Raw genomic sequence first — 12,843 nt, 5'->3', positions numbered from 1 at the left:
GACTGGGCCTTCCCCAGAAGGAGGAGGCCCAGCCATCACCCTGTGGTCCGCTGGAGCCCCTCCTTGAAAGGCAGGAGTTTAGCAGGCGGCACGGCCACACCTGGTGCAGAGGGTCCCCTCGGCCCTCACAGGTTCCCTGCTCCCCGACGCAGGTGGACCTCCCCCACAAGGCCATCCAGGAAGCCTCCAGCAAGAAGTTCGAGGATGCCCTGAGCCTCATCCACAGCGCGTGGCAGCGCAGCGACAGCCTGTGCCGCGGCAGAGCCTCCCGGGACCCCTGGTGCTGAGGTGGAGCTGCTGGAGTCCCGGGGCAGCACCGGGAGGCACGGAGCAGTGTGCACTGTGCACTCTCGTCACTGTCACCGTGTCAGCGTGCGGCTCGGGGCCGGGCTTCTGCCCGCCCCTCAGTCGGCTCCCACCCTGGGCCGCAGAAGCAACAAATGGAGCTTGAGACAGGGTCTGCCTTCTCCCAGGGGTCCCAAGGGGATGCTCAACAGCCCTGGGCACCCTGCCCAGCAGGTGGGCGCTGGAAAGTGCCGGGGGCAGAGGGTCTGAGCCCCATGGGCTCTGTGGGTATACGGCCGCCTCCCCAGGGCCCTGGCCTTAGCCCACTCCATCTCTTCAGGATGACGATGAGAATAATACTAACTCTGAGGGGAGCAGAAGGGCAGGGAGGGCAGGAGTCCCTTCTTCCTCCCCTGGGCCAGGGGCCCGCACCAAGGCTCAGGCTGCCCCGGGGGCCCAGAGCGCCCGGCCGTCCTTGTTCGTGGTCGGGCATCGACCTGGTAGTGCAGGGAAGCTGGAACACGGAGATCTTAGTGCATGTCTTCTCCCGGCTGGCTCCATCCCCTGGTGCGCTGCTGCCTGCCTGCCGGGCCGGAGCCGGCCGCACTGGCCCTCCCTGGCTTCAGGAGGCCCTGCATGCCCGTGGTCCCTGCCCTGCCTCCCCTGAACTTGGTAGTGCCCGAGGACCCAGGAGTCAGGCGTCTCCGTTCCCCTGGAGCAACGGCGAGGGAGAGGGCTTGGGGAGGAGCCGAGGGCACTGGCCTGGCGTCCGCGTCAGGGCCTTCTCGCTGTCCCCTGCTTGGCTAGAGCCAGGCCCTTCTCAAGAGCTTTCTCAAGGGCCCTCTGGGGGAAGGAGTCAGGTGGTCTGGGTTTTGTTTTTTAAAATAAAAAGATCTGTTATATTGCCAAGAATTGTCACTGGCCCTTTCTGACCAGGCTAGACGTGGGGGATCGTCAGCCCTTCCTCTCAGGCCCCTTGGCCCGTCATTCTCATTCCACAGATGTGCCATCAGCTGCCCCCCTCCCCACCCGCCCACACACACACACACACACACACACACACACACTGAGAACCAGATCCCTGTGGCCCTGCCCAGGGCACTTGCCACCTGGAGGAGCACGGGCCTGACCTTTGCCCCGCCTCCTGTTAACTGCAGTGGCAGGTGTGGAGCACCTCCGCCCTGCAGTGGCCTCCCCCACCAGGGCAGGACCCTCCCTCCTGCCCAGCTCTTGCGGGAAATGCCAGCCACTTCAGATGAACCCAGAAGAGTTCAAGCTGTTCCTAAAGCTCCTTGTTGAGCTGCTGCCTGGGGGGCTGGCCAGAGGATGCCAAGCCTACCAGGCGGGGGGTGGGGGGGGGTGCAGCACCATGACCTTCAGGGCCTCACACCTGGGAGGAAAGGGGTAAACTCTGGAAGAGGTGGGTGTGGGGCCTGCAGAGGTGGGTTCTGGGCAGGCGGCTCTGCGAGTCCTGATGCACTGTGACCCTGGCCGGAGAGAGCTGCTCTGGGGGCCAAGGCCAAGGTGGGCTGGGTGGTGCCGGCCCCTAGTCAGAGCAGCCTGGTTCTGGCCGCAGTGCCCAGGGGTGGAAGGTCCGCGTCCACCAGACACAAAGGGCCATTTCCACGCCTGGGGCTCTCCTTCAGAAAGCCACACCCTGGAGGTGCTCCCACTGGCAGGAGGGTGGTGCTGACGGACAAGTTCTTGGCAGGTAAACGACCAACGTCACTGGTCACTCCTTGAGAAACGAGGAGCCTTATTTTTCCATCTCCTACTCACCCAGGGGACACCCAGGCAGGGCAGATGTGGCCCCCTTTTCTTGGGTGCTCTTCACATATCTCTCTAACCCTCCAAAGAAGCTCTGAAGTGGGTCCCGAGATCCCAGGTTTACAGCTGGAGAGGCGAGCTCAGAGAGGAAGTGGTTTGCTCAGGTCACAGAGCACAGCCTAGGAGTCAAGATCAGACACCCCCCCACCCCCGCCTCTGTTCCCAGGGACAGTGGGAGCACAGACTGGGGCAGCCAGATTGAAGGTGGAGATGGGGGGTGGGGGGGCCCCAGAAAGGGGGCATCACAGAGATAGTGGCAGAGGTGGGCGTGGGGCAGTTGCTGAGTTGCCTGGGCATGTTGAGGCCAAGAGCCTACCAGGGCAAGTTGCCCAGGGCTCTCTGAGCTATAGCATCACTGGCTGAGCCAAAGCTGTGGCAGGAGCACCAACCCTTTGCCCCAGGGCCAGAGGGAGGGCCAGAGGGAGGGCCAGAAGGAGGAGTCTCGGGTGACTCCCACCTTCCCTCCGCTCCTAATCTCTCCCTCTGGTCCTAGGTGACCTTTCCCCCAGATCCCAGGGTCTAGGCCCATCCCCACAGGGAGCTGTGGAGAACAAAGGCAGCTGGGATTGGTCAGACACCGTGGGGGTGTGTCCCAGGCACCAACAGCTCTGGCTGCTAAGTGGAGCAGGTGGACTCTAGGAAAGATCAGGAGCTGCCTGAGCAGCCGAAGGGGCTGCTCCCACCAGACCCCTGCCCTCTAGACATGTCCCCAGGACCCCTTGATCCCCACCCCTGTGGTCCTTCAGGGGTAAAGTCAGACTAAGCGCCACCATCCTAGGGCTGGTGCCATGCCCCGGCCCCGGGCACAGCTGGCCGCTGGCTCGGAGGACATGGAAACAGTTGCCCCAGCTGTGGACCTGGTGCTGGGGGCCTCAGCCTGTTGCCTGGCCTGCATCTTCACCAACCCCCTGGAAGTGGTGAAGACGCGGCTGCAGCTGCAGGGGGAGCTGCAGGCCCCAGGCACCTACCACCGGCCCTACCGGGGCTTGGTGGCCTCAGTAGCCGCTGTGGCCAGAACAGATGGACTGTGTGGCTTGCAGAAGGGGCTGGCCGCCAGCCTCCTCTACCAGGGCCTCATGAACAGCGTCCGCTTCTACTGCTATAGCCTGGCCTGCCAGGCTGGCCTCACCCAGCAGCCAGGTGGCACCGTGGTGGCAGGAGCTGTGGCTGGGGCACTGGGAGCCTTCGTGGGGAGTCCTGCTTACTTGGTGAGTGCCTTGTCCCCATCTGCCTCCATCCCGGGACCCCGCTCCCTCCCCGGCTCTGAAACTTCCCGGGCTGGCCTCAGTGGTCAGGTGGGGTGGGGCAGGCTGGGTGGGGCTGCTCCCTGGAACATCCCTGTCCAGGCTGCGGTCAGCCCCAGGGCAGCGTGACCTTGGCCCATCCTCGCTCCCCTGGGGTCCCTGCCCTGCAGATCCGGAGCCAGGGTAGGTGCAGAGGGTAGCAGTTGTGCCGGCTCAAACCCAAGTAGGCACCCATATGGCTCCTGCAAGTCCAGAATAAAGCTTCCACTGAGCCAGGGCCCCAGTGCCAGGCTGGATGCATGACCATTGTTGCCTCTCTTAGTCCACAAAACAGCTTTTCAAAGGTAAGCAGACAAGTTAAGCAGCTTGCCCCAGGGTATACAAGGTGCAGGACTAGGCCAGCTCTGGAGACTGCCCCTGACCCTGTTTCACACGCCCCCTAAGCTCATAGTTGGGCTCATAGAGTCGTAGGTGCTGAGTGTGCTGCTCCCCGAAACATCCTGGCCCAGGCCTGCAGTCTGGCCCAGGGCACCAGGGAAGAGTGCCCTCCACACACAAGCTCAGCCGGTCTCTGCAAGGCTCCGGCCCTCAGCCCCCTGTCACCTCTGCTCTCACAGGTCAAAACGCAGCTGCAGGCCCAGACGGTGGCTGGGATAGCAGTGGGGCACCAGCACCACCACCAGGTGGGACTGTCACTTCCCAGAGCTCCCTGGGCTGGGTGGGCTCCTGAGCTGGCAGGGGCCACTCAGTGACCCTGTGCCCTCTCCCCACAGAGCGTCCTGGGCGCCTTGGAGACCATCTGGCGGCAGCAGGGCCTGGTGGGGCTGTGGCGGGGTGTGGGCGGGGCCGTGCCCCGAGTCATGGTTGGCTCGGCTGCCCAGCTGGCTACCTTCGCCTCTGCCAAGGCCTGGGTGCAGGAGCGGCAGGTGAGGGGCCAGGGACACCTGGGCCCAGTCCAGTTGGACCCTCACACAGGAAATCCTAAGGGATGGTCACAGACAGGGCCCCTGAAGACCCCTGGGCCCAGCAGGAGTGGGGATCAGCAGCGAACCCTGAAGCTGTAAAGGAACTTGGGGTGGGGGAGGTGTAGGGTGGGAAATGGCCGGGGTGTGGGGGCCTTGTCTGTTCCCCTTCTCCCAGCTCTTCCCACCCCCAGGTGGTGGGACATGGGTGGAGGGCAGCTGCAGGGGTCAGCAGCTGTCCCATCCCCACAGTGGCTCCCGGAAGACAGCTGGCTGGTGGCACTGGTCGGAGGCATGATCAGCAGCGTGGCTGTGGTTGCTGCCATGACCCCCTTCGATGTGGTCAGCACTCGGCTATACAACCAGCCCGTGGATGGAGCTGGCCGGGTGAGCGGGGGACTGGGTGGCGAGGATGTGGGGCGCTGGAGAGCACCCTGACCAACCTCCACTCGTGGCCAGATACACACAGACAGGTGATGCTCAGGCAAACGTATTCATTCAGCTTTGGCGCCCAGAACCTGTGTCCTGGGCAGGTGCTGAGCAGGCCCACAGTTGGATTGTTTGCCATTCTCACCACCAACTTCAACTTCCTGGAGGGGAAACGGAGGATCAGAGACCTCAGGTGACTTGTCTGAGGTCACCCAGATGGTCCGTGGAGGAGCCAGCACTGGGAACCAGGCCTGGCCCAGTGGCCTCCTGGGTGTGCACCTGCGGCACAGGCAGCAGTACTGTTGTGCCTGGCACACGGGCGCCCTCCACAGGCTGAGTGAGGGATGACACCCTCCTGCATGCCACTCACTACTCAAACTGAGCCCCGAGTTGTCTGAAGGAAGACTCTTTTGTAAATTTTGGGACATAAAGGGCCATCTTTCTGTAATTTGCCCGACTTGGGGCAGGGCCGCCTTTTCTGATGTGCTGCAGAAGCCCCTACAACCACCCCCTACTGTGCCAGCCAGGGCCCCAGGGCCCCTGCACTGACACCCACTCTGTGTCTGTCCCCAGGGCCAGCTGTACAGGGGCCTCTTGGACTGTTTGGTGAAGATCTGGCGGCAGGAGGGCCCTCTGGCGCTCTACAAGGGCCTGGGCCCCGCCTACCTGCGCCTGGGCCCCCACACCGTCCTCAGCATGTTCCTGTGGGACGAGCTCCGGAAACGGGCTAGACGGAGCCGGCGCCAGGACACCTAAGCCGCATCCCTCACCCCCCCCACCCCGATCCTGACACATCCCGTCACCCATTCCAGCTGGGAATGGCCACTGCAGAGCCAGCCACAGGCCCAGGCCTGGCTACCGGTCTGGGGGAAATGTGGGCAGCTGTAGTCCACCAGCCCCATGACCCAGCACCCTGCTCTGAATCCCCACCCACTCTCTTCTGCAGAGCGTTCTCCTCCCTCTGCTGTCTGGGGTCACCTTGTCCCCGAGTCTTGTTCATTGTTACACTAACCACTCCAGAGCATCTCTGCGAGCTGGGTCACTTACCCGCACCAGCACGCTTCATTCTGAAAGAGCAGCATGAAGTAATACAGTCCTCCTTGGCTGATGAGGAAGCCGAGGCGCAGAGGGTGCCTCGCTTTGACCACTGGAACTCAGCCCCACCCAGACCAGGACTGCGCCCTTGGCAAGGACCAGGACCCTGGGGGCTGGTGTGTCTCTGAGGGGTCACTGCACACGTGAGGAGGCCCCAAGGGCACCATGAGGCATGTCACCATCTGTGGTGGCTGCTGTAACAAAGTGCCCCAGACTAGGCGTCTGTAACAACAGAAAGTGTTTTCTCACCATTCTGGTAGCTGATGTCCAAATTTAAAGGGTCAGCAGGGTTGGTTTCTTTCGAGAACTTTCTCCTCGGCTTGCAGATGGCCAGCTTCTCTGTGTCCTTCCTTCTGTGCATGTCTGTGCCCTAATGCCCTCTTCTTATAAGGACACCAGTCATATTGGACTAAGGCCCACCCTGGCAACCTCATGTTCATTTAATCCCCTCTTTAAGGACCCAGGCTCCAACTAAGTCACATTCTGAGGACTGGGGCCTCGGACTTCATTACATGAATGGAGGGTTGGGAAACACAATTCAGGCCATCAAAAGCCAACAAAGGGCTTTTACTAAGGTCTTGCTAGGTGCCCAGCCCTGCGACAGACCCTTGTTACAACCATGAAAGGGAGCCCCCAAGGTGCCCGTTGTCCAGATGAGGAGACCAGTGCCAGGGCAGGGGTGCGACTTCCCCAAAGTGAGTAGCAGAGCTAGGCGTCCTCAACCTGGCCCTTTCCCCAAGCTGCAGCCACACTCCCCATGTGGGTGTGTCCCTTTGTGCTCACAGGTGGACACCCAAGTCCCTGGAAGAGGCGGGACTGGTCCAGGTCAAGCCGCCTGAACCACCTTCCTGCCAATACCCTGTGTCTTGGACAAGCTGCCCCCCAGGGGAACTCCTACCAACACTCCAGACCAATAAAGTTTTCTATTTTGTTTACTGCTACGACTCCCTTGTGCAGGTGGTCTCAGTCTCCCCCACCCTGAGCCCCTGCCACCTTGGCGCTCGACCTCAGTCTCCCCTTCCCCCAGGTTAAAACCTCCTTGGCCTCTTGCGACTGGGAAAGGAGGATCCAAAAGAATTGGGCAATCCAGCCCCACCCTGGAGGGCCAAGGGGAGGTCTGCCCCCTAGTGGACACAGAGAGGAGAGTAGCGGCAGGCTGCCCTGTGGCCGAGGGGTGGGGCCTGGAGCTGAATCCCAACCTCCCGCGGTGAGGGCGGGGTAAGCGCGACCCCTCCAGATATCTGGCTGAGAGTAGAGCCTGAAGGGGGGATAGGTGCCCCCTTCCAGATCCTGGGCTGAGAGCACAGAGCCCAGACCTGAGGCTGGGGGACAGTACCTGATGGAGGACAGACAAGGCCTGAGGCTTCAGGAAGCCACCGTGTGGGAAGCCCCAAGGAAGGGTGAGAAAGGCAGCACCAGACCGGAGCAGAGAGACAGAGACCAACCCCAGAGACGCCCTTCACCCCCTGCTGCCCAGAGTGGGAACACCCCGCAGCTGGCACGTTTAAGGCCCCTGGCTCTCCTCTCCTCCCTGCCTTCTCGGCTCTGGGCCTTTGACCCCTCCCTCCCTGCCTCACCTCCACTGACACCTTTGCCCTGTGACGTCAGGCTCTCCAGTGCAGACCTGGCCCGAGGCTGGGGCTGCCGCAGCGGGCGGCCATGTTCTCCCTGCTGTCCCCCACCTCCTGGCTCCCTGGCCTCTCCTCCCTCGAGTGGGGCTCAGGCCTCCTGCTCAACTCCCTCCTGCAAGGTGAGCACTGCCTCCCTGCACCCTCTGGGGCCTGCTCCCTGAAGTGCTGGATGGACCCCAACCCTAGGTCTCCCAGCACCCAGGCTGCCCCTCCCCTAACCCTACCAAGCACCCCTCCTTTCCCTCCACCCCTCAGGCCTCATCGGGGCCTGCGGAGTCTCCGTCCTGAACAACCTGCTGAAGGTTTACTTCTTCGTGGGCTGTGCCAAGTGAGTGCCCGCCTCCCAGCCCACTCCCAGCCCCTCTTAGGCCTCTGGGCCCCCAACTGTGACTCTAGCCTCTGAGAGAGGATTGGGGGCAAGAGAACGCTGTCCAGGAAGTGTGGCTGGGGGCCCCAGGACCCCTGCCAGGGCCCAGGCTGGTGGTTCTGCCCCTCTGCCTACGGCCACTCTCGCCACAGCAACCCAGAGCGGCAGCTGCAAAAGGAGAGGCTGCGGGCCCGGCGGACTTCTCTGGACACTGTGTACCTGACCGGACTGGCCCTGATCCTGACCGTCGTGGGGAACCGGGTGGCCTCCCTGGTGGCACTGGAGTTCTCCCTCCGGGCCGTCTCCACGCTCCTCTCCCTGGGCAAGGTGAGGCCACGGGAGGGGTGGTAGGTGTGCCCTGCCTGGCCTGGGCCCTGGTTTCCACCCCAAACACAGGAAGCCGGGTCCACTTGGAGCATCTCATCTCCTCCCTCGGTTGTGACCGCCAAGGCCAAGTCTCCACCCAGAGTAGACACGCCCCCAGTCCGAGAAGATGCTGGCGGCAGCTCCTGGAAGCCAAGGGCTTCCCACATGCTGGGAGCTGGAGTGCATCATCCCACTACCCTCTCAGCTGAGGGGGGGTTGAGGTTCCCGTGACCCGCCCTTTCACAGGTGCAAAACTAAGGCTTAGAGAGAGTACATGGCTTGTCTGTGGCCAACAACCCACAAGAAACAGAGTCAGGCTTTGAACCCAGGTCTTCAGGGCTCTGAGCCACCACCCTTCAGCAAGCACGTGAAATTAAGCTACAGGGAATGATCCCTTTAGGGCTTGACATGAAGGTGACATTCCCTCTGACGGGGGGAGATCCTCAGGGCTCCTTTGGGCTCCAGCCTCCTGCAGACCGAAGCATTTGTACTGTGACAGCCCCGGTGGTGAGGGGAGGCCGAGCCCCGCGAGCGCAACCCCTCTTCTGCCCCCTCCCCTGCCAGGGCTCCCGGAGCACCGAGAGGCTGCAGCTGTACCTGCTGTGCCAGTACTCGCTGGGCTGCGGGCTGACCTGCGGCCTGAGCTTCCTGCAGGAGGGCGCCGCTCACCGCACTCTGAACCTGCTGCTGGGCCTCGGGCTGGCTGTGCTGCTTAGCACGGTCACCCAGCGCCTCCGCCGCCACGTCTGCTCTCTCTATGAGCTGCACAGCAGCCAGCACTACTGCGGGGTTTGCCTGGGCCTGCTGGCCAGCGCGCATGGCCTCCCCCGGCTGCTGGGCCGCATCCTGGCCGTGGCCTTTGGTGTGGGTGACCTGGCGGCCGTGGCCCTCATCAATCAGGACTTCCTGACCACCTCGGAAGCTGTGCGCTTCTGGACGCCGCTCACCATCTGCTACACCCTGCTGGTCATCTACATGCAAGGTAATGGCCACAGTCGGGGTCCTGGGCATTTGCTATACGTTAGCATCCTGCTTTCTGACCCCAAGGAGGCTGGCAAGGGATGACCCCATCCCTGTCATCCCAGCATGTGTGGCATGGTGACAGAGGCCATTTGGTAGGTGAGGCAGCTCAGAGAAGGGTGCAGTATGCAGTGGGAAGACTGAGCAGATAGTTCTGGAATTGGACCTTGAAGGGTAAGCCAGGGCCCTCTGAGATGTGATGGGGGCACATGACCTTGCATGCCAAGTTCAGAGTTGAGAAAGAGACTGGCAGCCTTGAACAACTGAGAATAGCTGAGTGTAGCTGTCACCCCAAGAAGGGCTGAGTGGATGAGGTGCATGGGGGCCTGATGGAGAGTCCCCGTGGGCCAGGCTGGGGAGAACCATAGAAAGCCATTGCAGGGTTTTAAGCAGGAGAGGGTGACCCAGTCAGATCTGGGCCCTAGGAAGAGCCACCTGGCTGCAGAGTGAGAATGAGGTGGGCAGAGTGACAGTGGCAGGAAAAGGAAGGGTGCTTAGGCAAAGAACAGCAGGTGCAAAGGCCCTGGGGTGGGCACGAACTTGGTGTGTTTGATGAACAGTAAGGAAACCGAGATGGCTGGGGGTTTGGGCAAAGGGGAACAAGCCAGGGGTCAGATGAGGCTGGAGAGCAGGCATCAGTCAAAGTGAGCAGGACCTCCCAGGGAGGGTAAGGAGTTTGGAGCTTGTCTCAAATGCAGCAGGAAAGGCTGGAGGATTACAAGCAGAAGAGTGATTTTTATCTCACTGATGTGTTTAGAAGGTCATTAGCTGTTGAGTAGACCACTTGAGTTATAGGGTCAAGAACAAGGAGCCAGGAGCCCAGCCAGGAGGCCAGGACCAGGTAGGGCAGTAGAGTGGGGAGGTGTGCGTGGGTGGGGTCTGTTTGGCGGAAAGAGTTGACAGGCCTCCTAGTGGATCAGACCTAGAACTGCAGGGGAGGAGCCAGGCCCATGCTGCAGCTGCAGGCGGGCAGCTCTGTCCGGAGGACAGGGCAGGCGGAGCACACCAGTGTGAGACTTGCAGGTGGGCAGTGAGGTGGGGAGGGAGAAGGGCCTGGTGCTCTGGGGGATACTGGCCAAGGGGGTGGTGCCAGAGGCAAGGAGGAGGGGCTGTCTGGGAGGGGAAGGCTCAACCTGGGGAGGGTCAGTGGGGGAGCTGGGAGGTCCAGCCCTGATCCAGCTGGACCTCAATTTGGGGCACTGGTTGTGGCAGGCAGGTGATGACAGGCATGTGTCCCCCACAGAGGAGCAGCGGCAGCACCCCCACCCTGGCCTGCAGAACCAGGTCCAGACGGTGCTGGTGCGCATGGGTGGCCTCTTCGTGCTGCTGCTGACCGTGGGCCGCTGGCTGGACCTCCTGGGTGTCCTCATCTCCCTGCTGGGCGAACTTTGGTGCCTGGTGGGCGTCCGCACTCTGCTTGACCTTTGCCAGATACAGGTGGGCACCCTCACCCCGTGCCTCCCCCAGACCCCCAGGCACCCTGTGCCTTGCCCCAGACAGCCATGGGAGCCTCAACGGGCTGAAGTTTAAGAAGAGCTGGGGTTCCCTCTCTCATCTGGCAATAACCTTTGACCTGTGCCCCAGAAGTCCCAAATGGGAGGATGGTCTTGGATAAATGGAGGCCTGAAGTGTCCCCCTGGAGAATGGGGCATCAGGGGGTGTCCTCCATCCTTTCCTCCCCACGTCCCCTCAGGACTTTCCATTCCAGAGGCCTTTGGTGTCACCTCCAAGCCAGCCCCGGCCCTCAGCACCTGCCCAGACCCAGGGGACGGCCCGCTCCTGACCCGCCTCGGAGAGGACTTGTAGTCTGACTCAAGCCCACACAGGCCCATCTGGAGGCCCGGACCCCCCAGCACGGTGTCTGGAGGCAGACCGGCAGGGTTGGCCCCACCTGGAACTTGAGGTGGGCACTGGAGCCCCCAAAATGGAGGGGAGGGCTGGGGCCCTCAGAAGGTGGGGGCCCCTGGAGGCCACCAGTTCATCCTCCTTTCCTCAGGGTGGGCAGAGGACATGCAGCCCCCCTAGACCTGCCGTCGGGGGAGGGGGAGGGGAGGGGCGCATCCTCAGAAGGGCTTCCCCCTTCCTGGCCTCCCTCACCCTCTCTGTGGACAATAAAGATGTTTTTCTCAACCTGAGCTTAGAATCGTGAGCAAACAGATTGGGAAAGGGGCTGTTCTGAGGCCACGTGGCTCTGCCAGCCCGGCAGGCTTCCGGGATACGTGTCAGGAGTCCCACCCTGAGATGGCTGAGGGGTGGCAAGGGGTGCGGTGGGGTGAATGCATGGCCTAGCGCCTACTTGTCCGGGGTGGACGGTGCCTGTCCTGCGCCATCCTAGGCTGAGACACAGCTGAAGGAAACGCAGTGCTGAAGTGGCCTCTGTGGGCGCCTAGTGCCCCCCGCAGGGCGCAGTTCGAGAGGCCACGGAGAGCACAGACGGAGGCTGGACGCCAGCCCCTCTGCTGGCCTGCCGTGTGCCGTGGGGGGCTGCCCGCCGTGTGCTGGGCACTGTCTGGGCCTTTGTATGACTCATTTCATTCTGACATCAGCCCCAAGAGGTAGGTACTGTTATCCCTTTATACAGATTCAGAAACTGAGTCTCAGAGAGGTTAAGTAACTCTCTCAAGGGCACACAGCTAGTTAGTGGCAGAGTCAGGATTTGCATCCAGGTGGCCTAAACCGCAGAGCTCAAGTGCTTTGCATGCTTCTTGCCCCCCTCTTCTTATAGAAGAATTGGGGCCAGGCGACCTCAGAGGTGAGCATGAAAAATACCAGTAATGGAAATACAATGTCCATTACTGGCAGGTTCTGGAACGTGGTTCTGGCCACCTTTTGTCCAGTGTAGCCCGAAGCTCCATCACGGTCATGTTCTCCTGGCCCAGACACCCAGCTCCCCTGGGTACCTTGCTTCCTATGAGGATTGGGCTGGAGCTTTTTCCCAGGAGGGTCCCCCTGGGGCAAAGGACCACCAGCCAGGGGCCTTCCGAGGGGCTGTGAGGGCCAGGCTGTTTGAGGGGCAGGGGAGGCACCAGGGAGGAGGTGAAGGCTGGAGAATGTTCTGGAGAATTCCAGGCTCCTGTGGGCCTCACTCCCAGCAAAGACCGCCAGGTCCGCCCGCAGGCCGCTTCAGGGCAGAAGAGCGTGGCGAGGAGTTCGCACGCCCTGCGCAGAACACCTGGGAGGTGGGCAGGCTGGCCCAAGGCTGGGCGGGGCGGTGTCCGCTGACCGCTCCAGGAGTGGCCACCCCACTGATGGCTTGAGCCCCCCCCTCTGGTCCCCTGATCTCTCCTACCCCAAGGAGGGCCTCTCGGCCTCAGAGTAGCAGAGGTGGGGGATATTGTGTGTCCCCCACCCCAATACAGGACCCAGCCCCTCATCTGCCTGGGAGCGCAGTCCGTTCCCTCTGGGCAGGAAACTTGCCCCAGTCTGGGAGGAAACGACTCAGTGAGGAGGGCACAGGGCCAGACCGGCCAGACCCAGACTGGGCACCAGGTTCCAACTGTTCTAATATTTTTGCTGGAAGGTTCCCTGGCCTTCTGGCCCCCACATAGCCTAGGACCCCGTGGGGACAGGGTCGAGAGGGATGGGACTCAGCAGTCCTTTCCTTTTTATGGGCACAG

At 62.2% G+C, this 12,843-nt stretch overlaps 3 protein-coding genes across 6 annotated transcripts in view; all 3 read left to right on the top strand.

Annotated features, from left to right (window-relative positions):
* PLEKHM2 (pleckstrin homology and RUN domain containing M2) overlaps window positions 1-1,211 on the top strand; it is a 34,488-nt gene extending 33,277 nt beyond the window's left edge. For both annotated transcript variants that reach the window (XM_053660425.1, XM_037146102.2), the window contains one exon: window positions 153-1,211. In XM_053660425.1, the coding sequence (XP_053516400.1) occupies window positions 153-287 (135 nt within the window). In that variant the 3' untranslated portion in view covers window positions 288-1,211. The remainder of the gene's footprint in view (window positions 1-152) is intronic.
* A 1,486-nt stretch (window positions 1,212-2,697) lies between these two features.
* On the top strand, window positions 2,698-6,437 carry SLC25A34 (solute carrier family 25 member 34). 2 transcript variants are annotated; one of them, XM_037146127.2, is made up of 5 exons: window positions 2,698-3,320; window positions 3,974-4,039; window positions 4,130-4,282; window positions 4,571-4,705; window positions 5,321-6,437. In XM_037146127.2, the coding sequence occupies exons 1-5, from the start codon at window positions 2,901-2,903 to the stop codon at window positions 5,501-5,503; spliced, it is 957 nt and encodes a 318-aa protein (XP_037002022.2). In that variant the 5' UTR covers window positions 2,698-2,900; the 3' UTR covers window positions 5,504-6,437. The 2 variants fall into 2 exon arrangements, with proteins under 2 accessions (XP_037002022.2, XP_053516077.1); XM_053660102.1 differs by lacking the exon at window positions 4,130-4,282.
* A 546-nt stretch (window positions 6,438-6,983) lies between these two features.
* On the top strand, window positions 6,984-11,356 carry TMEM82 (transmembrane protein 82). Of its 2 annotated transcripts, none has more exons than XM_037146135.2 (6): window positions 6,984-7,592; window positions 7,729-7,801; window positions 7,993-8,167; window positions 8,771-9,188; window positions 10,470-10,663; window positions 10,935-11,356. In XM_037146135.2, exons 1-6 carry the CDS (start codon window positions 7,502-7,504, stop codon window positions 11,007-11,009), a joined length of 1,026 nt encoding a protein of 341 aa, XP_037002030.1. In that variant the 5' UTR covers window positions 6,984-7,501; the 3' UTR covers window positions 11,010-11,356. The 2 variants fall into 2 exon arrangements, with proteins under 2 accessions (XP_037002030.1, XP_037002028.1); XM_037146133.2 differs by having other exon boundaries at window positions 6,996-7,592; window positions 10,920-11,356.
* The last annotated feature ends 1,487 nt before the right edge of the window (window positions 11,357-12,843 follow it).

Source organism: Artibeus jamaicensis, unplaced genomic scaffold, assembly GCF_021234435.1.
Source record: "Artibeus jamaicensis isolate MK-2021 breed Jamaican fruit bat unplaced genomic scaffold, CSHL_Jam_final scaffold_847, whole genome shotgun sequence".
NCBI lineage: Eukaryota > Metazoa > Chordata > Mammalia > Chiroptera > Phyllostomidae > Artibeus > Artibeus jamaicensis.
Note: the sequence above shows the minus strand (reverse complement) of the source record. Positions and strands in the feature narration are given on the sequence as shown.

Bases quoted from the DNA above. Each gene is read 5' to 3' on its own strand.
- SLC25A34 (XM_037146127.2), top strand. From the start codon at position 2,901: ATGCCCCGGCCCCGGGCACAGCTGGCCGCTGGCTCGGAGGACATGGAA. The intron at 4,283-4,570 runs GTGAGGGGCCAG...CCATCCCCACAG, and splicing joins CCTGGGTGCAGGAGCGGCAG to TGGCTCCCGGAAGACAGCTG. The intron at 4,706-5,320 runs GTGAGCGGGGGA...GTCTGTCCCCAG, and splicing joins CCGTGGATGGAGCTGGCCGG to GGCCAGCTGTACAGGGGCCT.
- TMEM82 (XM_037146133.2), top strand. From the start codon at position 7,502: ATGTTCTCCCTGCTGTCCCCCACCTCCTGGCTCCCTGGCCTCTCCTCC. The intron at 7,593-7,728 runs GTGAGCACTGCC...TCCACCCCTCAG, and splicing joins GCTCAACTCCCTCCTGCAAG to GCCTCATCGGGGCCTGCGGA. The intron at 10,664-10,919 runs GTGGGCACCCTC...ACGTCCCCTCAG, and splicing joins TTGACCTTTGCCAGATACAG to GACTTTCCATTCCAGAGGCC.